Source organism: Arvicanthis niloticus, chromosome 8 (genome assembly GCF_011762505.2).
Source record: "Arvicanthis niloticus isolate mArvNil1 chromosome 8, mArvNil1.pat.X, whole genome shotgun sequence".
NCBI lineage: Eukaryota > Metazoa > Chordata > Mammalia > Rodentia > Muridae > Arvicanthis > Arvicanthis niloticus.
In genome coordinates this window covers 24,744,717-24,768,593 of record NC_047665.1, presented here as the reverse complement: position 1 = coordinate 24,768,593, position 23,877 = coordinate 24,744,717, and the positions used below count along the sequence as shown (strand labels likewise).

At 43.9% G+C, this 23,877-nt stretch overlaps 1 protein-coding gene across 1 annotated transcript in view; it reads left to right on the top strand.

Annotated features, from left to right (window-relative positions):
* Bmp6 (bone morphogenetic protein 6) overlaps positions 1-23,877 on the top strand; it is a 157,563-nt gene that overhangs the window by 120,474 nt on the left and 13,212 nt on the right. The window contains exons 2-4 of the mRNA XM_034510532.2: positions 5,984-6,176; positions 22,014-22,162; positions 22,944-23,141. Of these exons, the coding sequence (XP_034366423.1) occupies positions 5,984-6,176; positions 22,014-22,162; positions 22,944-23,141 (540 nt within the window). The remainder of the gene's footprint in view (positions 1-5,983; positions 6,177-22,013; positions 22,163-22,943; positions 23,142-23,877) is intronic.

Here is a 23,877-nt window from a genome sequence, read left to right as displayed (position 1 = left end):
ACACACACACACATTTTTGAGACAAGGTTTATATGTATAGCCCTGGCGATCCTAGAACTTGCTTTGTAGACCATGGTGGCCTTGAACTCAGAGATCTGCCTGTCTCTGCCTCCCAAGTACTGGGAATAAATAAATATATCTTTAAAGAAACCTCAAACTGAATATTAAACAAGCATGGGGTTGTTGGACAGTTCTCCTCCTTCTTCCCTTTCCCTCCCCATCATCTCCACCCCTCTCTTCTTCCATGCACTCTGCCTGGTCTGATCTTGCTCATAACAGCAGACTTCAGAACATAGCTGTCTTTTCCCTACAGGTACATGGCGCGGAAGCTCAAAGTTTACTGCAGCATAGGAAGTGCTTCAGTTTCACAAGTTCACAGTCAAAAGCAGGTTACACATTTAGCTGGGCGTGGCTTGCTGGGAGTGATGGTGTTCTTCAAGGACTGGTTACATTTCCCATTTATCGAAAATCGTGTCTGTGCCTCGACTTCTTGCAACTGAAATATTTTACTTTCACATATTTCATTTTATGTACATAATTTTTTCCTCTATTTATAGTAAGAGATGGAACAAATTCTTGGAATAATTCTTAAGATACTCTCTAAGGAATCTTTAAAAACCCATTTTCACTTAGGTATATTAAAAATTAAGTATCCTAAAGGTCCTATAGAAAGAACATGTGACTTTTTAAAAAAATCTATTTGAGAAACCAGCTTTGGTTCATTTTAACCAGTAGTGATAACATATCAAGTTTAGAAGGCAGATCAGTTTTAGGGAAAAGTGATCCACCTTCTGTGTGGCCGTCCTTGTGTGAACCCTTCAACAATCTTGCTTTTCATTCTCAAGCACTGACTAGCAGACCCACCGCCACTGTGAGGGCACGCCACCACCTGCTTTCTGCCCAGACCTCATTTGACTCTTACTGAAGCCAAAACTTTTTACTGAAAAAAAAAATGAAAAAAGGGGGCAGGGACCTTTAAGTCCGCTTGCTGCTCTTGCAGAGGATCTAGTATGGTTTCCAGCATTCGTGAGGTGGCTCACAACCGTCTGGAGCTCTTTTCAGAGTCTTATGGATGGTCAGTGTCATTTCCAAATCTTCCCACCAGAATGGTCTTTTATTTAATTAAAAACATTAACTATTTTCATGTGTATGGGCTTTATGCTTGCATATATGTCTGTGCCATTGTTCAAGGGAATCTCATGCCCTCTTCTGACCTCTGATGACACCAGGCATGCGCACGGCGCACATACACACATGCAGGCAAAACACTTGTACACTTAAAAAAGTAAAATCTGTAAAAGTTTTTGAACTGAGAAAGGAAACAGCTCAAATCTAGAGAATTGGTCATATAACTATATGGCAATTTTGAAAAAAAAAATCATTATTGAAAACCTTGCAGACACAGGTAACCTAATTTTTCTTAGTTTGAGGGAGTACCATTGAGTACTTCTTATTAGAATAGTTTTGTTTGTTATTTGTATTAAGATGCCAAGTCTCTAAAGCTTTTCCCAGGAGATGATAGAAAACAGCACACGGAAGGAAATGGGAAGTTAGAGGTGACAAATAGTTTGGCTTTTGTTTTCTTCCTGCAAACCCCTACAAAAGACGCTCTATAAGAGATTAATTTGTTCCTGCAATTTCTTTGGAATTGTCATTTTAAAAAAACTAAGAGGCTTGGGTTCCTGGCACCCGTGTTGGGCAGCTCACAAAAGCCTGTAACTTAAGCCCTAGTGGATGTTCTCTTCTGAACTCTGACGACACCTTTACCCAAGTGTATCTACCTCCATATAGATACACATGCACACATATAATTAGAAATAGAAATGAATTTCATCAAACAAACTAAAAGGGTTGGGCACAGTGATGCATATGTGCCGTCCCAACACTCAGAAATCAGAAGCAAATGCTATTATTCTATAATAATTCCATGATTGCCAATTCTAGGCCAGCCTGGGCTACATAGCAAGACTGGTCTCAAAAAAAAAAAAATATCAAAACAAACAGAGCCCCCTCCCCACCTCACCGCATGCCAGCCCTAGGAGTAGCTCTCTAGTCAGAAAAGAGTGTGGAGTTTGGGCAGAAGTAGAGCCTCTGTCCTTTTGCAGTGACTGTGAACTGAGCATCTGGGGTGCTCAGTTCTCACCTCTTACCCAGGAATGAATACAGACAGTTGAAAGCCAACTCCCCAAAACTAATAACCAGGAATTAACATTTCTTTCGCCTCCGCATGCATGCAGAAAGGAAAAAAGACATGTACTTTCTTTTTCAGCTTTTTTGAGACATAACTGATAAAAGGGGGCATTGCTGATAGAGTGCCACAGGTCTCCTCTCTGGCCACTGTGATAGATGAGCCCCCTGCCCCCCCCCCCCACACACACACAGAGAGAGAGAGAGAGACAGAGAGAGAGAGAGAGAGAGAGAGAGAGAGAGAGACCTCACATGCTCGGCAGGTCTCATATCAAGGTCGTGCAATATGTTAGTCGCTGTGCTACCCATCAGGTCCGTAAATCGTATTCATCATACAGAATTTAACTTTTGTATCCTCTCCTTGGCTTTCACCAAATCCCTTTCTAAGACCTCTTTTCCCTGACCCAGGAAACCACCATTCTACTCTCTGCTTCTAGGAGTTTGACTTTTATAGATGCTGCCTCTGAGTGAGATCACTTGGCTCTGTTGGTCTGTGCCTGGCTTGTGGCACTTAGCACTGTGCCTTCCAGGTCCACCTGTGACTTTCTAGTGGTTCCCCCAGTTCCCCACCCCCACTGCTACATATTTCTATTCAGTTTCCTGGCCCTCTGGACTTCTCTCCTGTCTCTTCCCATACATGATCCTGCCCCCTTTTTCCTCCCCTTCCCCTCTCCCTCCCAGATCCCTCCTTCCCTCTGTCTTCAATGATTATTTTGTTCCCCCTTCCAAGTAGGATTGAAGCATCCACACTTTGGTCTTCTTTCTTGTTAAGTTTCATTTGGTCTGTGAGTTGTATCATGGGTATTCTGAGCTTTTGGGCTAATATCCACTTATCAGTGAGTTCATACCATGTGTGTCCTTTGGTGTCTGGGTTACCTCACTCAGGATGATATTTTTTAGTTCCATCCATTTGCCTGCAAATTTCATGAAGTCATTGTTTTTAATAGCTGAGTAGTACTCCATTGTGTAAATGTACCACATTTTCTGTATCCATTCTTCTGTTGAGGGACATCTGGGTTGTTTCCAGCTTCTGGCTATTATAAATAAGGCTGCTATGAACATAGTGGAACATGTGTCTTTGTTATATGTTGGGGCATCTTTTGGCTATATGTCCAGGAGTGCTATAGCTGGGTCTTCAGGTAGAACTATTTCTAATTTCTCAGGTACCACCAGATTGTTTTCCAAAGTGGTTGTACCAGCTTGCAATGCCACCATCAATGGAGGAGTATTCTTCTTTCTCCACATCCTTGCCAGCATCTGCTGTCATCTGAGTTTTTGATCTTAGCCATTCTGATTGGTGTGAGGTACGATCTCAGGGTGTGTGTGTTTTAGATAGCAAAAGTCATTTAGGTGTTTATTTGCTTCACTTCCTTAATACATTCATTCATCTGGGTACATGTGTGCGTGTGTGTGTGAGTGTGTGTGTGTGTGTGCGTGTGTGTGTGCGCGCTTGTGTGTGTGCGCGCATGTGTATGTGAATGTTAGTATGTCTGTGTCTGTGTGTGAGTGTGTGTACTTGTGCATGTGTATCTATGTGTGTGTGTATGTATGTCTGTATGTGTGTGTGTATGTGTGTGTGTGTGTGCATGCATAGTCCATCCTTTTTTAATTTGTTTTATGTAAGCTATTCATAGCAAGTAACACTGCTGTTGATTTTTTCATTCATATCTTTTATCCCATTTGGGTTCTGTTGTCAAATTTAAAATTGCTCCAGCAGCTTCCTGGCACACAGAACTGGTCCCTACAGACTTCAGCCTTGCTCCTGTTATGAGGGGATCATCTTTTGTGAGACTTTACTAGCCTGACTCCTCAACAAAAACCGACGCCAGGCTCCAATGGATAGTTCCAAATCCATGGTCACAAACTAAAAAGATATGAGTGTAGAAAGGCGCGTTGACATAGGTGACAGGAAATAAGGGGGTGGGGTGAGGGCAGGAACGTAGCAAAGACGTGTATGGAGTTCTTGGATAACAGATTTAATGTTCTACAGATATTTCCACGGGACAGCAAGCAAAGTATGGAGGCCCCTGGAATGTAATGGGCAGGGGGACAAAGCATGGCGTGTCCTCCGCTCATGTCACTGTTTTCAAGTTCAGCGCTGAGTGCTCCATTTCATGTCAGCCACAGATGGTGCCACATGAACAAAACTGGGGAGGGAAAAGGCCTACAAGGAGGAGAAGGCTAGAAAAGTGGGGGGGGAGGTCATTAGCATATGTTTATTACACATAATGATGGATGTCATGATGACCTTTCGTATATTCTGGTCATATTAATCCCTCATTATCTCCGTGTCCCCTCTTGCTTCCACTACTTTCCTTCCTCCTTCCAGCTGTCCCTACTTCCATCATTAGGGTTTCCTGATTATGTATGAGTGACAGATTATTTAGAGGCGTACAGGCACCTCACCAATAGCTACACCACAGAAGATGATGTCTCCTCTCTACCCCCTAACTGTTAAATGCCTGTAGATCCTTGGGGCAGTGTGTGTGTGTGTGTGTGTGTGTGTGTGTGTGTGTGTGTGTGTGTAAGTCTCTACTCCTTCCATGACAGGATGTTCATGCGTCAAGTCTTGTGTGGATCTTAGGTAAGCTATCACAGTGCAATGGCGCGCCATGCCCAAGAGACAGTGTCCTACCACATTCCAAACCATCTTGGCCTCTTATGTCCTGCCCTCTCCTCTGCAGTGGGTCTTGGAGGTGGCAATGGGTACAGATGCCCCACCTTTGTTGGGCATTCATTCAGTAGTTGCTTCTCACCAGACTAGGAGTAGACATGAGTCTCTGTAGGTCCCACTCTCTGCTGCAAATAGAAGTTTCTCTTCCCAAAGCGAACAGTAGCACAGACCTATGGGAATAAACATAAATATTTAGAAGGTAACTTGACAGACATTACATGTTTTAAATAATGTTTTTATTGGTTATTTTATTTATTTACATCCCAAATGTATCCCTCTTTCTGGTTTTCCCTCTGCAAACCCCCTATTCCATCCTCCCTCACCCTGCTTCTATGAGGGTGCTCCACCACCCACCCACTCACTCCCGCCTCACCACCCTAGCATTCCCTACACTGGGACATTGAGTTTCCACAGGACCAAGGGCCTCCCCTCCCATTGATGCCAGATAAGGCCATCCTCTGCTAAATATGCAGCTGGAGCCATGGGTCCCTCCATGTGTACTCTTTGGTTGGTGCTTTAGTCCCTGGGCACTCTAGGGAGTCTGGTTGGTTAATATTGTTGATCTTCCTTTGGGGTTGCAAACCCACATCACATGTTTTTGTTTGTTTTCTTTCATCTCAGTTTCCTCTTGATTCTCTGTGCTCTGTAGACGGATCGTGTGGCATATTCACCAGTAAAGCTTCCACATCTGGTTCTGGTGGGCAACTGATCACAGTGACAGTTACCTATATTGTTTTGGTGACCAGCAACTCTTAGGAAGTTTAGCAGGTGGCGAGTTCTTCTTCCATATTATATTTCATTCATTCTCAGATGTTTCTTCACAGTCTTTTCTTTTTTTTTTCTGATGAGAAAAGCCGAAGCCAACTCAATCTCGTGCAGGTCACGTTCAGCCAACCGCTGAGACTACAGTATCTAAATGGAACACAGTGCAAACATTTGGCTTCATCTGGGGCAGAAGGGAAGACTCCAATCTCTACCTGGCAGGGTCAGCCCCTTGGTCTCCTAACCTACCCACTGGTCGCTTGTAATCTGTGAAGTAAAACTGGGGAATGCTCATGAGATGAGCCCGTGGCACCTGGTCAAGTAACAATAGCTGTCACTCTCTCTTGTTTAATCCTATAGTGGAGTACGACAAGGAGTTCTCCCCACGCCAGCGACACCACAAAGAGTTCAAGTTCAACTTATCCCAGATTCCCGAGGGTGAGGCGGTGACGGCTGCTGAGTTCCGAGTCTACAAGGACTGTGTGGTGGGGAGTTTTAAAAACCAAACCTTTCTTATCAGCATTTACCAAGTCTTACAGGAGCATCCGCACAGGTATGGGGGCTGGAGGAAGCCAAAGGTTGGGGCCACTCCCACTTCTCACCCTCTCCCCTCATGTGACATCAAGTGTCTCTGGAAGGTGGTCTAGAGGTCAGGGGCTATTGAATGTGAAGAGATGGTGCTCTAAAGGGTAGTGTTGCGTTGGTTGGATGATTTGATATTAGGTTGATATTTCAAATAAGCATCTCTTTCTAAGCAAGCCAGTAAACCATGCTTAGTAAGTGTCTTTGATGACCAGCCAATTCTGATTTACTGGGGCCAATTGTTTCCTGTTATTATTTGGTCCCCAGTTTTGATGATGTGTGAGCAGCTAAATTAATGCACAGGTTAAAATTATAGAACCACATTGCAGGAGATTGCAAGCCAGGTGACTGCAAGGTTTATATTTGTGTGTTTAATATACATACATGTTTGCTTTGGATAAGCATATATGAACACCATCATTTGGATACAGGGAATGATAGATTCCTTTTTTCCTGTGTTATTATTTTTTATGTCTGTGTTATTGTTCTTTTCTAAAAATGAGTTCAGAGTGATTTATAGGGAGAAAGAATCTGCAGTAAAGAATATTCTTGGTGCCTCCTGGCAGTAAAGAAAAACTTCCCCAGCAACAGTTGGAGCACAGTAAGGCAGAGAAGTAAGTAGTAAGCATTTAATTCAAATCTGTAGAAACAGAAAGGAAACCAATCAGTATGATTGTGTCGAGGAGGTGGGCGAGTCTGTTTCTGAGAACAGAATACCGGAGGTGGAGTGGACAAGACCCAGGGTGTCACTTAAACCACTGATAATGTCTACAGAGATTAAAAGGCAGATGTGAACATGAACATGGAAGATAAAGAATGTCCAGGGGAGCCGGGCAGTGGTGGTGCATGCCTTTAATCCCAGCACTTGGGAGGCAGAGGCAGGTGGATTTCTGAGTTCAAGGCCAGCCTGGTCTACAGAGTGAGTTCCAGGACAGCCAGGGCTACACAGAAAAACCCTGTCTCGAAAAAAACAAAAAAACAAAACAAAACAAAAAGAATGCCCAGGGGACCCCACACTCTTAGACCCAAAGACATTTCTGTTGCTTTGTCTTTTTTTTGAACCATGTTGCCATGTAGCTCAGGCTATCCTCAAACTTGCAATCCTTCAGCTTCTGCCTTTCGAGTCCTGGAATTACATACAGCATGCCCAGTATCTCCTTTGGTTACAGAAACCAAATCTAACTGGCCTTGGAAAAACTACTGACTTTCCAACCAGGTTCCAGTGCTTCCAGATTGTCCTTGGTTCCTTCTGGATCTATGGATCTGTGTGCAGGGCTGTGGCGAGCATGCCTGCCCGAGATGATAAAGAACAGGAGCTAGCCCTGGGGAAGGGTTGCTTTAGCTTTGAAAGCATACCAGTGTCTGGCACTCGGGCACACTCCAGTATGTCCTAGGGAAACTCTGCAGGAGGGAATTTCTATTAGCTTCAAGAGAACAAGTGTGTAGGTGGCTGTGGGGCTGTAGGAGCTAAGAGACAAAGACCTGGGCTCTCAGAGTATTAGAGCCCTACCTTAGGGAGGAGGGGGCCTAGGAGGAGGACTTAAGGAAGAGATAGGACAGGCAGCTCTGAGGAGGAAGAGGAATCTTGAGGAGGGATCTGAGAGCTATGGGGGGGGGGGGGTTGGATAGTGTCTTTAAAGATGTGCCCATGCCCACATGAGCATAGAGAGATGCCCAAGTAGCTGTAGCAGAGCTGAGAGTGCCTAGTCTTGGGAGTGTGTGAAAGGCTCTAAGAGCCTGGAGAGACACTTACAAAGTGGACCAGGAGAGTAGTAGAGGGGGGAGCAGCTTAAGAATCGGACTCGAGAATTTAGAATCACATTTGGTAGGTGGCAAAAGCCAGCAGACATAAATGATCCATCCATACCTTAGGAGAGTCAACTCAGCAGCTTGGTTCAGAGTCCCTTGGATAGGAGCTTGTGTATGGCACTTGTGGGTTTCAGCACCAGATGAATGATGAAAAGAAATAAAGGGAGGGTGTGACTGCTTCCAGGTATGGGGAGGGGAAGGTTTACTCAGAGTATTAGAGCCCTACCTGAGGGAGGAGGGGGCCTAGGAGGAGGACTTAAGGAAGAGATAGGACAGGAAGCTCTGAGGAGGAAGAGGAATCTTGAGGAGGGATCTAAGAGCTGGGGGGGGGGGGGGGTAGATAAAAGGGAGGGCATAGCCAGAGGCAGAGACATCCGGGGAATCTAGAGTAAACATGGCCAGACTCAGCTGGGCCAAGTGAAGAGAGAGAGAGAGAGAGAGAGAGAGAGAGAGAGAGAGAGACAGAGAGACAGAGAGACAGAGAGAGACAGAGAAACAGAGAGAGACAGAGAGAGACAGAGAGAGACAGAGAGAGACAGAGAGAGAGACAGAGAGAGACAGAGAGAGAGACAGAGAGAGAGACAGAGAGAGAGACAGAGAGAGAGACAGAGAGAGAGACAGAGAGAGAGACAGAGAGAGAGACAGAGAGAGAGACAGAGAGAGAGACAGAGAGAGAGACAGAGACAGAGACAGAGACAGAGACAGAGACAGAGACAGAGACAGAGACAGAGACAGAGAGAGACAGAGAGAGACAGAGAGAGACAGAGAGAGACAGAGAGAGACAGAGAGGAACCACAGATTAAGAGTGACAGCCTGGGCCAAGAGACTGGTGTAGCCAAAATGGCTGAGTTATATAGGGGCAGAGGATGGGGGGGCTTGGGGGAGCCCAGTTCAGTACCCAGGCTGGAGATTTTCAGGTAAAGGGAGGAGTTTGCCAGCCAGGGGGAACCTAGAACAGGTAGGGACTGAGAAATGCTGAGGAAGCCTAGCAGCCAACGTCATCTCTGATATATTGATAGACCTCTCAGCTGGGCTTGAGAACTAACACTAGAAAGAGCAGCAGATGCCAGGCACTGGGAATACATCATGGTACTGAATATATATACTAAGGCTGTAGGTCAGGTCTTAGCTGGTACAGTTAAACAATGAGTAAAACATAGCCATTAGAGTTTGGTGATAATGAACCAGAATTTCAGAACAAGGAAGTTTCCTGGTGTCTTATTATTTTCCCTCTTAAATACAAGTGTATCGGGTAGCTTTACAATAGAGAGTTTGTTTTGGGAAGCAAAATCTCTGCTTGCTAGATCTTTGTCTTTTGATGTGCTGGAGAGAATTGGTATTCGGTGGTTCTTTGATCCTACCTTAACCATTGGCTTTTCAATCTACCCAACTGGATATTCCATTTTACTTCTCTCTCAGAATGGCCTAAAGGTGCTTTTTGGACTCACATGTTTGTTTGAAACGAATGTTTTTTCCTCTCCCACCCAAACTGCTAGGCTGGAAGTATAGCGACTGTGGAATTTTTCTAAAGAATTTTTATTTTAAAGAGAGAGCGCCAGCAGGAGCTTTGTGAGGTTCATACTAAACCCTAGCCAAGAAGGGACAGCTGCTGTGTGCTCGGGATGGTGGTGACATCCTTCCTTGGGACCAGAAGTGAGTTTGGAAAGCGGAAACCAGAATGGTCCCAACCTTGGATGTCTGTCTTGTCAGTTCGTCTTCTAGTATGAGAACATTTGCCAGTTGGGTGTGTTTAATTTGTGTGCATAGGAGAAAGAGAACACTAAGAAATCTGGGAGGCGTTCATGCTTTTGAAGGGTTCCAGGTTGGCTGGGGGAGGTTTTCTTATCTGTGGGCCAGGAGCCCAGGCCTCCCGCTACTTCCAAATGTTCTTACAGAGGCCTCCAGACTTAGCTGCAGGGCTCCTTCTGCAGAAGGTTTGACCTCCCATCTGTACCATCTTGGGGTGTCTTGGCTGAACACGCTTTTCTGAGCATAGAGGAAACGTATTTATCTAATCTGTGCTGAAGAGCAATGTGTAACATTTGCTGTGTTCACTTAATTTAACAAATGTTTGTGTTACAAAATAGTTGACCGCCTTGAAGGAGAGAAGTTGGGGTTCTAAACGCTAAGTCACAACTTCAGCTAAAGGGCTGGGGAGATGGTATATTGAGTCTTCTGACATAAAAGGTAGCCAGGAGAGCTGATTGGGAGGTTACTCCAAGAAGATAAGTACTGGCTATAGAAATGTGTTTCTGTGACCTGTAAATACTCAGAACAGGTAAGTTTACAACAACAACAAATGGCTTCTTAAATAGAGGATACCTACTAGAGAAAAATGGTACTTGATCCAAAGCCAGAGAAGAAGTCTTGAGATGGAGCATCCATAAGTCAAGGAAAGACCAGAAGCAACCTGTAGGTTGCAAACAGCTTGATTACTTATGCTAAGTCCAAGGCATACAGGACACCCTTTGTATGTTCCTTCTTTTAAGATTTACTCAGTGCTGGGCTGGCAAGATGGTTCCGCTGGTAAAAACGCTTGCCACACAGGCCTGTTGACTTCAGTTCAATCCCCAGAACCCACATCAAGGTGGACAGAGAGAACCAACTCCACAAGGATGTTTCTGATCACTGCACGCATGTCGTGGTATACATATGCACTATGCACATAGATATATCGTGTGCACTTCTATACAAGCATGACAATATTTTAAAATTACTCAGCGGTTTTGTGAGTGCTTATATTTTAAGATGATGGGATGTAGATAAACATAGAACACTTGCCCAGCATGTGCAGAGCTCTGGATATAACCATCATTATCATCATGGTGGGACGTCTAGCAGCAGACAGGCAAGTATGGGCTGAAAGCTTACATCTGGATCCAACAGGCAGCAGGTAGAGAGAGAGACACTGAGCCTGGCACAGGCTTCTGGAACCTCAAAACCCACCCTAGTTGACATCTTCCTCCAACAAGGCCACACCTCCTAATCCTTCTAATCTGCCTCAAATAGTTCAACTAACTGGGGATTAAGCATTCAAATATATGAATGAGCCCATGAGGGCTATTCTCATTCAAATCACCACATTCTACTTGTATGAAATCCTCAATTAATAAAATATACTTAAAACAAGAGCAAGATTTGGCACTATAAACCGATACATCCATACAGTGACGCTGATATAAGTTTGCATTTTATATAAAATTAACAGTGTGGAAAACTTTTGGCCTTTCCTTCATAGTCTCCCATTAGGATTTTCCTATCCCCTCAAATGTGGGAGGCAATCGTCACATCTGAGAGACTAAAGCAAGGCACGTTTGAATTTTGCCAAGGCTAAATATTGCCGAAACTATTGTTGGCTGTATTTCCTCAAAGTCACCCTGATGCCACAGAGGTACCCCTAAGCTAGGATAAGCAAGAAGTACCCAGAAGAGGTCAGCACCCCACTTATCACATGCCCCATACCTCCCTCTTTTGAGCTCCAGTCTGTTCCCGCTGGCGATAGAGCGGGTTTGTTAGAATTCAGGCCTTCCCACAGCGAGCCATTCTATACTTCGGTTACTGTCTTGACCAACCATTGCCTATCAACATGTTTTGTAGAGTTGGGGAGAGATGGAGAAGAAAGACTAGGATAAATTTATGTGTGACCATCTGCATTCTTAAGGATCGCCCCTGAACCCCTGTGTGTTGTGCACAGTAGCTATCTTCATGCTTGGTCGGCACTCACAGGCTGCTCTGGAATCCCCCTGGCCTTCCATACCTTGCAGAGTAGCAAACTGGTACAATGTTGCTTCCCATACACAGCATGAATTACTTCTAACATATCTGCGTTAGTTACTTTTCTCATCGTGGTGACCAAGTTTAGCTATGGAAGAGGAACTTAAGGAAAAAGGGATTTAGTGTAGCCTACACATTCATGGCCAGAGAGGCATGGCAGCTTAATCTGTGGTAGGAGTTGGAGCACAGACCATTACATTTTCGTACATGGGGAAGCAGAGGGAGACTATGAGGGGAACCAGGGCCAGGCTAAAACCCGTAAGCCCACCTTATGGGTTATACCAGAGATCTACTTATGCAAGCCAGACCTCTGACAGATTCCACAACCTCCCAAAACACCAGCAGCAGCTGGTGACCAACCATTCAAACAGTGTTCAAATCACCATAGCATTCTTAGAGAAATAAGGCAAATTTGAGGTCTTTAAAGAATGTCATTTTGTCTATAGTTCTTAGTCAGTAAATTTTGTGTTCCTGAAAGTCCAAGAGATTCTGGTGAGAGCCAGTCAGAAATGACGACAGAGAAGTTTACTTTCTGAGGTGTGGCTGTTCTGTGCATGAGTCACTCATCTTGCCCCTGTTGGATCTCACATTTCATGTCCTCCCTGTCTGACACAAATGTATTGTTTGGCAATGGCAGCCTATTCTCTTTATGTATGAGCTTCTTCTTCTACTGCATCTTATCATACAGGTTTCTGGGAAGACATTTAAAGTAAGAATTAGCAAACTTAAAATGCATTTTTTTTCTGGCACATATAGTATCAAACTGTGTGTGTATGGGCGGTGAGAGAATAATACATACATGTGTGGTATAGAAGTATGTGGATGGAAAAAGTTGAATACAGGACAGAGAAGGGTATCCTCTCTCTCTCTCTCTCTCTCTCTCTCTCTCTCTCTCTCTCATTCCTTTGGGGCAGTGTCTCTCCTAGAACCCAGAGATCACAATTTCTGGCAAAGCTAACATCCAGCAAGTCCCAGAACTCCTTCTATCTTCACCATACATAGCTCTGGGGTTACAGAGATGTGTGCGACCGTGCTCAGCGTCTCACCCAAGTACTGTGGTTCTCACTGATCTAACTCATGGGTTCACAGCAAAGCGATGAGTCATCTTTCCAGTCCTGCCATTGCATATTTCAATTCTAATGGTAAATGTTAGTGTGGGGTGTGTGTGTGTGTGTGTGTGTAATTGGTTTGTGCTCCCATCTAGAACAGCAGTAGATTTTTGTGTATTGATCTTGTATCCAGAAACTTGACAATTTATGTTAATACTAATCCTTTCTGTCCAGACTTTTGAAATATCCATGAGTACAATTATATCAATTGTAAATATCATTTATTTTTTTCTTTATAATTCCGTCCTTCCTTTCTTTCTTTGAATTTTACTAGCTAGGAAGTCCAATGTAATTTTAAAATCTACTTACACACTAACCTTTGGGAGTGAGAGATTTACCATTTTACCATTTAGTATGATTGTCATAAATATTTCTACAGAAAACGACTAAGAAGACTAAAGAAATTATCCTCTAAACTTTCTAAGAGTTTTTTATAAGATTAAAAATTAATGTTACATTTTATATATTTTTTCTGATTTCATAGGATTATGTGGTTTTTAATCCTTTATCGTATCAATATATACAATGATTTTCAAATATTAAGGCTATTTTAGACCCTGGAACAAGTTCCATTTGTGATTCGTTACCATTACGTAAGCTTGGATTCAGAAACTAGGTCTGGATCTAGTGTCTGGATCACCTCTGGGTCTATTTACATTGTCTTTTTAGTCCCTTGATTGTTTTCTGCATTTGATTTTATTTCCTGACTTGCCTGACAACTTGTTTATTAAATCTTGTGTATAATTTAATAAAAACAGCTATAGACATTGTTGTTTTCTTCATGACTGGATTTAACATTCTTCTGGAAGTCAGAGGCAGTGCAAGCAGGCCGCTTCATCCTTTTGTCCGAGATGAGGCGGGGCTTCCGGGTTTGGTAAGGCTCATCTGTTTCTGGTTTCCCCCTCCTCTTGCAGCTTAGCCCCCTGGAGGTTTCAGCTGAGACTAGGATGCTTAGCAGAGGCCCTCATCCTTGGTGGGCTCTGAACTCTCATTTTTAACTCCCCCAGCATTGTGAAACTGCCAAAAAAATCCCTCTTTTTCTCTGAAACTTCTAAACAGCTTCTCTCTGCTTGTTTTCTCAGCTTCCTATCCTGTGTATACACAGCTTAATATTTGGCAAATATCTCAAATGAAAATATTGGTGTTCATGGCAGCCAGAACTTGAAGAAGAAAATTGAACCCAAACCTCTGTGAGATCACGTTTACCAGTTTACTTCTAGACAGGCTGGTTCCTTTGTGACCTTCCTCTTTCCTATCCTAGATACCTTCAACCCATCATCATCATCATCATCATCATTATCATCATCATCATCATCATCATCGATCATTTTTATCCTTAGCTGGTAATAGTATGCCAAGCTTCTGCTTTCTGATTTGGTGTATTAATTGTAGGAATTCATAAATGTTCTGAAATGAGAGAGTCAGCAAACACACCTCAGGGCTCTGCCCCACTCTGGGGTCTTGGATTTGATCCCTCATGTGTTTCATGGCTTCCCACTCTAAGATGCTTTCAAACAAGCAAGTTTGTCAACACATTCCTTTGAGGGTTTTTTTGTTGTTCTGTTTTGTTTGTATTTTTTGTTTGTTTGTTTTTGATTGAGGGTGGGAGGTATTAGTCTAATACCTCATAACCGGAAATATGCACCATGGGGCCAGCATCTTACTCGAATTTGGATTTGGAAGTCTCTTAATGGATTCCCCCCAAATATTGATACATGTATTATTAACCAAACACAGGTCTATAATGAGACCCCATTACAGTCACTGGCTCAGCTACAGGACCCAGAACAGGCATTTCTTTAGAACAGCATTACTCATAGATAGAAGGTGCTGCTATGAAATGCTGTTGGGTTTTCAGTGAAGATAAAAACTCAACTTCAGATACCTGAGACAATTTCTTTTCTAAAAAAGAAGGGCACATTTGAGAAAACCAGGATGGGAGGTTGCTTTTGTTGCTTGAGGAGAAAAAAGCCTTGTATCCTAGTCCCCAGCCACACCAGGTTCTCTTTTCTGCCTGGCTTTCACAGCTCAGTGTGGACCTCAGGCTAGCAATAAGCCTTTTGGTATTGGTTCCTTTTCCATTTGAGAAGGGGGCTGTGTAATGCATCCTGGAAGCTTGCTACGTCTTCCCTGTTAAATCCACGCTCCTTTTACCCAGAAGGCTCCCTACCTGAAGTACAAAACCAAAGCCCAAGCTTGAGAAGTCCCCAAGCTTCACTCCATATCCTATGATCTGTTTGTAAAGAACAGCATGGAATTAAAGTTATAAAAATGTTGTATATACCCAGGAGAATGTGGAGTTGTTTCACCTTGGAGGGAAGTCATGGTGTGTGGTTGGAGAAGACAGCCTTTGGGTACTGGTTACACACTCAGTCAGATTGAGTGAGATAGGAAAATAGGTTTATTTATATTTCTGCACACTGTGCCTTATGTATTATTCATTGCTAGAAACTGATTGCTTTTGATTGCACGCATCTCCATACATGTGGATTGGCAAGCTACATTAGTGGTCAGGATTATTTTATGAAGCATATTTTTTTTTCTTCAATAAAATTAGCAGTGATTTAACTGTTTCATTTCCCGACGTTGGACAAAGATGTAGAAATGTAGGGTTGGAGAATTAAAATAGGTAAGATTTAGATGTGTTCTCATTGGAAAGGTATAGGGCTTCTCCGTCTTCTTTGTCACCAGGGCAGGCTGGAAAGGGCTCTAGGATATAGTCATTATTTGTTCAGTAGCTAAAGCAGACAGGTTGAAAAGCCCTGGCTGTACATAAAGGAATCAGTTCCCTTTGTATCTCTACCTGTCTTCTCAAACACTAAGCTTTGGGCTTGGTCTTTCTGTGACTCTGCTTACAGGCCTAACTTGATAACTAGTTCATAATACAACCAAACATTAGCTCCTGCCCCAGCCTCCATCTGACTTTCCCTGAGACATCTTGAGAGCAGATGGCCTTCAAACTTATATCTACTAAGCAGGCAAAGGGAGAACCCAAGTGCTTGATGAGAGGTGATATGGGTTGAGCCTGGCTTCATGGCGTATTCTCCCAGATCAGTAATGTCTGCATCCCTCTCAAGCCTGTCACATATATACCTGCTCAGTCCCCATCTGGGCCTACTGAGCCCAAAGCTCTGCAGTTGAGGGGTCATAGTCTGATTCAGGCTTTACTGGAAGCAGCAGGGAAGAGGGTTAAGAGCATGCGCTATTGGCTGCATGACCATCGTGACCAAGGTACTTAAAGTATTGGCAAACCTTTGCTGGAGCTGGTCATAGTTCTCTGTTAGGGTGCCAAGGAGGAGCTAACCTATGCAGAATCTCTTGAAACAGTCACAGGGAAAACACTGCTAGGACTTTCTGTTTGTCTTCTGACAACAAACTGGTTTGTACTGGATAAAGCTGAAAGGGTGCCTGTTGGTATTTACAGCATCTAATGAATATGGTAGGTGAAAACCTAGCACAACGAAGTGCTATAAAGTCAATTATAACAACCAATTTATGTATATATCCTCAAACCCATGTGTGTACTTGCCTACATACATGTATGTATAGTGTGTGTGTGTATGTGTGTGTGTCTATACGTGCACGTGCATGTGTGTAGCAGTGCATTCTGTTTTGTAGTACTCTATTTTCAAATTTACAGTTCCTTTTTTACCTTTCTAGTGGCAAAAAATTTAAATACATATATTACACAAAGCAAAATCTGAGTGTTAAATAGTCTTCCCTTTTTTTGTTGTTTTAACTTTTTGTCTCCTCAAAAGCTGGATTCTCCTTGTTGTGTTGAATTTACCAGCATTTGAATTTTGTCTTGTATCTTAACTCACCACTAAATCCAAACCTGTACACAGCAAAGAAATGTGTTATGAATCTGCTTATTTTGAATGAATAAATTCTACGTTATCAAGAACATTCTTTTTCTAATAAAATGGGCTATGACAAACATAACTGTTTCTAACAGGGTACCATGGCATTGGCTATAGTCTGTCAGGAGAGTGAATATTCAGGCACCTCCTGGCCTTCACTGGAATGAGTGAAGGAAAGACCCACCATGTTTTACCCACTGAAGTACTACCAACCTGGAAGGCACCTTGGTAGCTGAGTCATAGAAGAAACCATATGGGGACAGTTGTACCCACAGACTGGAACATTCCAGGTCTTAGAGAGGAATGCCAGTTGATCAACTTAAATTCCAGTATGATTACTTTTTTTTTAATTTGTAGATCTTTTCAGTTAGCCTTGTCAATTGGTAAAACAAACAAACAAACAAACAAACCCTTCATTGTCCAGAATGATTAGTCTGAGGAAAATCACAACCAGGCCTGGAAACACATGGAATGTGTTTGTCTTTGGCCTGGAAACACATGGAATGTGCTCTGTCTTTGGTCAAGGAAACCTTGATCATCACACGAAATGGGAACTGTGTGGTGGCTGAGAGCAAAATAGTCAACAGGTCAATTTGCATCTCTCTTTGGTTTTGAGAATTTTTGTTTTTGTGTTGTGGATATGTGAGTCCAGTCTGCCATATCAAAAAGTCCAAATAACCCAGGTGAGGTGACTGGTTGGATGGGGAGTCTTCATTTAGTAGTATGACATATCTTAGCAGAGGCCATCTCGTCTCAACTCTGCCAGAGTATTATTAAGAAGATCAGACACATCCCGTTTAGTTTAGGGGACTCTTATTTTCCTGGTACGTTGGTTAGAACCCTTGTACATGTTGGGCAAGTACTCCAACACTGAGCAAGAGGCCTAGACCTACTCAAGGGAGGCTACACTTTACAGAGGGGACAGTAGACAAAGAAAGATTGAGTCACTGAAGAAATGAATAATGTGAGTTCCTAGATGCTTTGAGGTTGTGCTTAATTCCTAGAGCTCAATTCCTTTGTAAAAATTCCTTGTACTAATTGTGTAAATATGTTTTCCTGGTTTATTTTGTTTCGCTATACCAAAATCCCTGAGCCTGGCATTTTACAGAGAACAGAGATTTCTTAGTACACAGTTCTGGACGATGGGTAGTCCAAGATAAAAGAGCCATAGCTGGTGAGGACCCTCTCCTATGGCATCCTGGGGTGCAAAGTAAGAACGGAAAGAGGGGGCACACATGAAGAGAAGACAGGGGGAAGCTTACGGTTCCTTCTCTGATCAGGAACCTTCTCTGGTGACAAGTATGCCATCCATTCATGAGGGGAGGGTCCTTGCAATGTATTCACACCCTGAAGACCCATCTCAGGACTGCTGCATTGGGGAATAAGTTCCCAACCTGGGACTTTGGGAGACACCTTCAGACCTTACAGGTATTTGTGACATCATCACACTGAACACACAATGTTTTCTCAAATGGGAGGAATAGGGTGAAGTCAGGAAAGACTTGGGGTTCCACCACAAGCCATACTAGGTGCCTTTCTGCATGCACCTCTCAGGCACCCTGACCTGGTGTGTGAGGCCAGCTCCTTCTTTCTAACCCTGTTGCTGCCCTGTTTTTTATATGTAGCCAACTCTAATCTTTAAACACACTAGGTTCTGACCTCTTACTTATTTGAGCACTTGCTCAGTATTTTCAGCCTGTACTGTGAACATTTTTAGACTTTTCTTTTTATAGATGGGAATGGAGATCATGAAGAATGAGCCTCTGGTGCACAAGCCAAGAACCACTTCAAGGAATTCCTCATAATGGAACATTCCAGATGAGCTTCTTGACAAAGGACACTTGCATATGTGGCCATCTCTATGAATGAGCTTTGGCCAAATCCCACAAACAAGCCCTCCTAATCAATGGTTTTCATTTCCAATTTACCTGAGCTCTTCCATTTGCCATAGCCTCTCCTGAGGGGATACAGAAGGTGGAGTGTGGGCATCTGTGTGGAAGTCAGAGGTTAACTCAGGCATCAGTTCTTACTATCTACGTTGAGACAGACAGTATGTCTTATTTGATGATTTTTTTTTTTTTTACACCAGGATGCCAGATAGTTGAAGACCAGCCTGGTCTACATAGTGAGATCCAGGCCAGCCAGGGGCTATGTAGTGAAGCAAGACACACACACACACACACACACACACACACACACACACACACACGAGAGGGGGGGGCAGAGGCCTCTGGTATAGTGTCCTGTGGAACTGTGTGTATATGTATATTTCTTTATCTCATTTAGCCCTGTTATATAAATCTTTGTGTTATCTCTTGTTATTGTTTGAATATGAACAACACAGTCTTGTGTGTTACACACTTTGCCTCTAACTGGCTTTCATTTTGGGAGGTTTAAGGCCTAGCTACAGACTAGCTGGGGGTATATTGTCTTTGTCCCAACTTTTCCCTCCCTCCCTTCCTCTCCCCTATTTCTTTCCCTCTGTGCTCTCATTCCTCCTTCCTTCACCCTCTGTCTCAAAGAGACTCCCTCAGAGTAGATAGCTCTCCCCTATGGCATGCCCCTACAATCGGGGTATTCTACCTAAGTCCATGGGTCCAAGCAATTGTGGATTCACCTCTGAACCCATGAAGCAAAAGTGATCCTTTCTTCTTTAAGTTGTGTCTGTCAAGCATTTTTGTCACATGAGAAAGGGAATTACTGTTATCCCTTGCAGAGGACCTGGGCATCTTAAAGCCAAGGTTCCCTTTCTGATCTGGAACCAGTAGCTGCTGGTCTGCACTTGCTTAGCCAGTCTCATAAGCCTTGAGAACAGCCATGAACTTGATTACTGTGAGCAGCAGGTACGACAGAAACAAGCATGCATTCTGGATGTCCAAGATGACTGCAGTAGTTATCAACAGAAACTCAGCCCCCAATATCCACTGATGATCATGAACCGTTATCTTAGGGTTTTTATTGCTGTGATGAATCACTGTGACCAAAGCAACTTGAGGAGTAAAGGATTTATTGCCTGCACTTCCATATCATTGGGCTTCACTGAAGGAAGTCAGGCAAGGAACTCCACAGGTCAGGAACCTGGTGGAAGGAGCTGAGGCAGAGGCCATGGAGGCGTGCTGCTTTCTGGATTGCTCCCCCTGGCTAACTCAGTCTGCTTTCTTAAAGAACTCAGGGCTACCAACCCAGGGGAGGCCCCACCTATCATTAGGGCTTCATGAGTCACTAATTAAGACAATGTCCTTCAGGCTTGCCTACAATGGGATTTTGTGGAGACATTTTCTTAGTTGGGCTCCCCTCCTTCACTGATGAGACTCTAGTTTGTGTCAAATTGACATAAAATTAGCCAGTACAACGGTGTAAACGTAATTTCTTCCACATTGTAATAGTTCATCTTTCTCACCTGCTTTTTTCCACCGATGCCCCCAATTTTACTTGCTTCCAGATCCACATTTTTGCCTTCCCCTTTCATTCATTCAGTTCTCTTTCTCCTAGCTCTCTCTTCTGTCTCCACTGTAGACAGTGATTTTTTTTAGTGCTGGGGTTACAGGTGTGCACCAGCATGCTCAGCTCCCCGTCCTTTCTTGTGAACCCCACTCTTTACAAACAGAAGCAGAAGCCCATTCCAACCCTGTGTGCCAGCCTTGCCACACCCACCCTGCATCTGTCTGCATCCTATTGCACGTCCTTAGATATTAGGTTGCCTGCTGCATAACTGATGCTCTGCACATAACACCTGACCCTCGTCAGGGCCTCCATATCTGGGTATCTATGCTCTGTCTCCTACCTTGAACTTCCCTCCGGATCTTTGTTCTGGGTAATGCCAGCCAAAGTCTCCCTCTAAGATGACTACTTCCTCAGCTTGTATCGGTACTGGGGCTGTTTTTCCCACAGAACTGTTTGTACCGTCTGTGTTATTACTGGATGAGGGTCTTCTATGACCTTGCAGTGTGGACTTTATGTCCTTCTGCATCTCAACTTCAAAGCCTTGGACTCCTAGTCCCCTCTTGCTGTTTTCCATGAACATCCCTCATCTCTGGGCTCAAAGTTGTTGCCCCAGTCACAGGGGGGTAGTCTGTCCACAGGGAACGTGACACATCCACACAGGGGAGAGCTTTAAGGAGGACAAGCTTGAGTCTGCCCCTGCAGACTGCCAAGCAGCTGAGTAAACTCCCTGTCACTCTACCTACTGTTTACACTTGAAAAACAATGACAATAGAGTTCCCTTCTAACTCCAAGGCTTGGAAGCAGGAAACAGTGGATTTCCCACCAAGGAAATCTCAGACTCTAAGCTCAGATGCTGCACTGGTCTCAGAAGATGCCGTTGAACGAGGAGTGAACTTTTCTCACTTATCACAAGTTGTCTTTGGAAATAATCTCAAAAGACAGTCTGTCATTATGGAAAACTTTCTGAATTAGAGTCGGGCTCCTCCCTTTGTTCACTGACTAAATTTTCGGACTTGGTTAGCTTTCTTCTTGGCTACATGACCTCATGCCTGAGACTCAGTTTCCCAGCTGAGCATGGAAATACCTGTACCCCAGCAGTGATAATTATCATCACAATAAGTAAAGCAAGGTAGAAGAGAGTACTTTGTAAATGTGTACTGTTAGAATTTGACGCTTCTTTTAAAGCAGTGGAGGTTGTATAAATTTCATGAAACCCAGAAGTGTTTCCAGTGGGGTGGGGGGTACTTTGCATACATGTATTGTATAATGAAATATCTTGGGAAATTGTTGCTAAGTCCAAATGTAAAATTCATTATTGATTCATATATATCTTATATGCATAGCCTGATGGTATTTACAGAGATCTGATGCAAGAGACACCTAATTTTTTTTTATATATATCATTTGTATCCTGATTTAATCTAGTCTTCTACATCTCCGGGCTCATTAGCCATAATTAAGCTATTAACCAATAAAAAGCACCATGAATAAAACAATGCAGTCATAAAAGTGAACTAGGAATCGAGACAAATGAAATAATGCTTGCAATTTACCGTAATTCCAAGAAAGATTTGGTGTGGGAGGCAGGTGGTCTTGCTGAATTTACAGAGCCTCCTGATAGCTCACAGTCTGTGTCTTTGCTAATTATGCTGTGTTTGTATGCTCTGCAGTGCCATCCAGGCAGAGCGGTGGCCGGTCACACAGATGGGCACAATCTGACCTCAGCGTTCTTTCCTGACAAGACACAGGAGGAAGGAGCCACAGGACAGCAGGTGATTCGCTGTGCCATTTTTCTTTCTTTCTTTCTTGCAGAGACTCTGACCTATTTTTGTTGGACACCCGGGTGGTGTGGGCCTCAGAGGAAGGCTGGCTGGAATTTGATATCACAGCAACTAGCAATCTGTGGGTGGTGACACCGAAACACAACATGGGACTCCAGCTGAGTGTGGTGACTCGGGACGGTGAGTCGGGATTTGTGCCCTGCCAGCCTCTGTCACACAGTCGCACAATCGGGTTTCCTTCATTTCCTCTGTGGCAGTTGCTGTGGGACCATTGTTTGTAGCTCTAGTCCTCCACGCCAGGGTGACCTTGTTTACTCTTCCCTGGTGACCATACGGAAAAGCAAAACCTTTCTCCTAGCCAGGACTAGGAAGCAGGCTCAGGCCAAGTCCCCCACAAGAATAACAATGGAAAGAGAGCCTCTGCAGCTGAGCCAGGTGGGAGATCCTGAGAGGAATATCGGAAGCTTGGGTCCACACAGATCAGCGATGGAGCGTTTGCTTTGCATGAGGTTCTGGGTTCTACCCAGCACCAAAGAAAGAGGAGGAAAAGGAAGCCGTTAGGATCTGACTGTCCAGTGATTTTGCCAAGGGACCCTTAAGGAAACCCCTTGTGATGGGCTCCCATTTCTGGTCCTGCTGCACAGTTGAGAAATACAGCCAGAAAGGAAATATAAACACTGATGCATAGGAGGACCAGAAACCAGAGTGTTCCTTGGGGTAATCCTGTACTTTGGGAGACACATTTTGAGTCTGCCTATCTACAGAGAGCCAGCCGGGGTGGGAGGATGCACAGGGGGTGGGGTGGGGGGTGGGGGGTGGGGGGGTGGGGTGGGGGGGGTTGTTCACCTTTCCCTTCTCTTTACTCCTTCACATGAAAGACTAAAAAGAGTCGCCTCATTGTGTAGCTTTGAGACTGAGTTTCCGTGGAGTAAAGAGGGGTGGGCTTTGGTTTGCATTTAAGGACTCCACGTCAACCCCCGTGCGGCGGGCCTGGTGGGCAGAGACGGCCCTTACGACAAGCAGCCCTTCATGGTGGCCTTCTTCAAGGTGAGCGAGGTCCACGTGCGCACTACCAGGTCAGCCTCCAGTCGGCGTAGGCAGCAGAGTCGCAACCGGTCCACCCAGTCGCAGGATGTGTCCCGGGGCTCCGGGGCTTCAGGTGAGTGTGGATGGAGCCTTGTTTTCCATCAGGACAAAGGTACCTATGACTCCAGATGCTGGACTGCTTCTGCTCATCAGATACAGTGGCGAGTGGGGGAAGGAGGACCTAAGAATGGTGCTAGATACAGTCGTAGATACCTGTATGGGATCCTAGGACCCCTCAGCTTAGAGTACTGTTACCCAAAGGCTGGGACTGTAAGCATCACATCCCACCTCTTGGTTCAGACAAGCATCCTTCTGTTTGATGAGGTTTCTACAATTCTTTTTTTTTTTCTTCCCACAAAATCATGGAAACACCCCAATTATTTTAATTTTTAGATTTATTTTATTTTTATTTTATTCACGAATGTGTTGCCTCTGTGAATATGTGTGTGCCACATGCATGCCTGGTGCCCATGGAGGCCAGATGTTTGTGAGCCACCAGGTAGATGCTAGGTACCAAACCCAGATCCTCTGCATATATATAGCCAGAAAGGTTTCAGACGTTTCTTTTCTTCAGATTTGGGGATACTTACAAATATACATAATGAGATTTCTTGGGGATAAGACCTATGTCTAATGACAAAATTAATTTAATTTCCCTATTCATCTTACATACCTATAGCTGTATGTTAATTTTATACAGTATTTTTAGTGCACTTTGGTTTGACCATCAACCATCAACTGAGGTTTAAGTTTTGGTGCATTTCAGATTTGTGGGAGCTCAACTTGCATGAAGTGGCGTACAGTTGTGT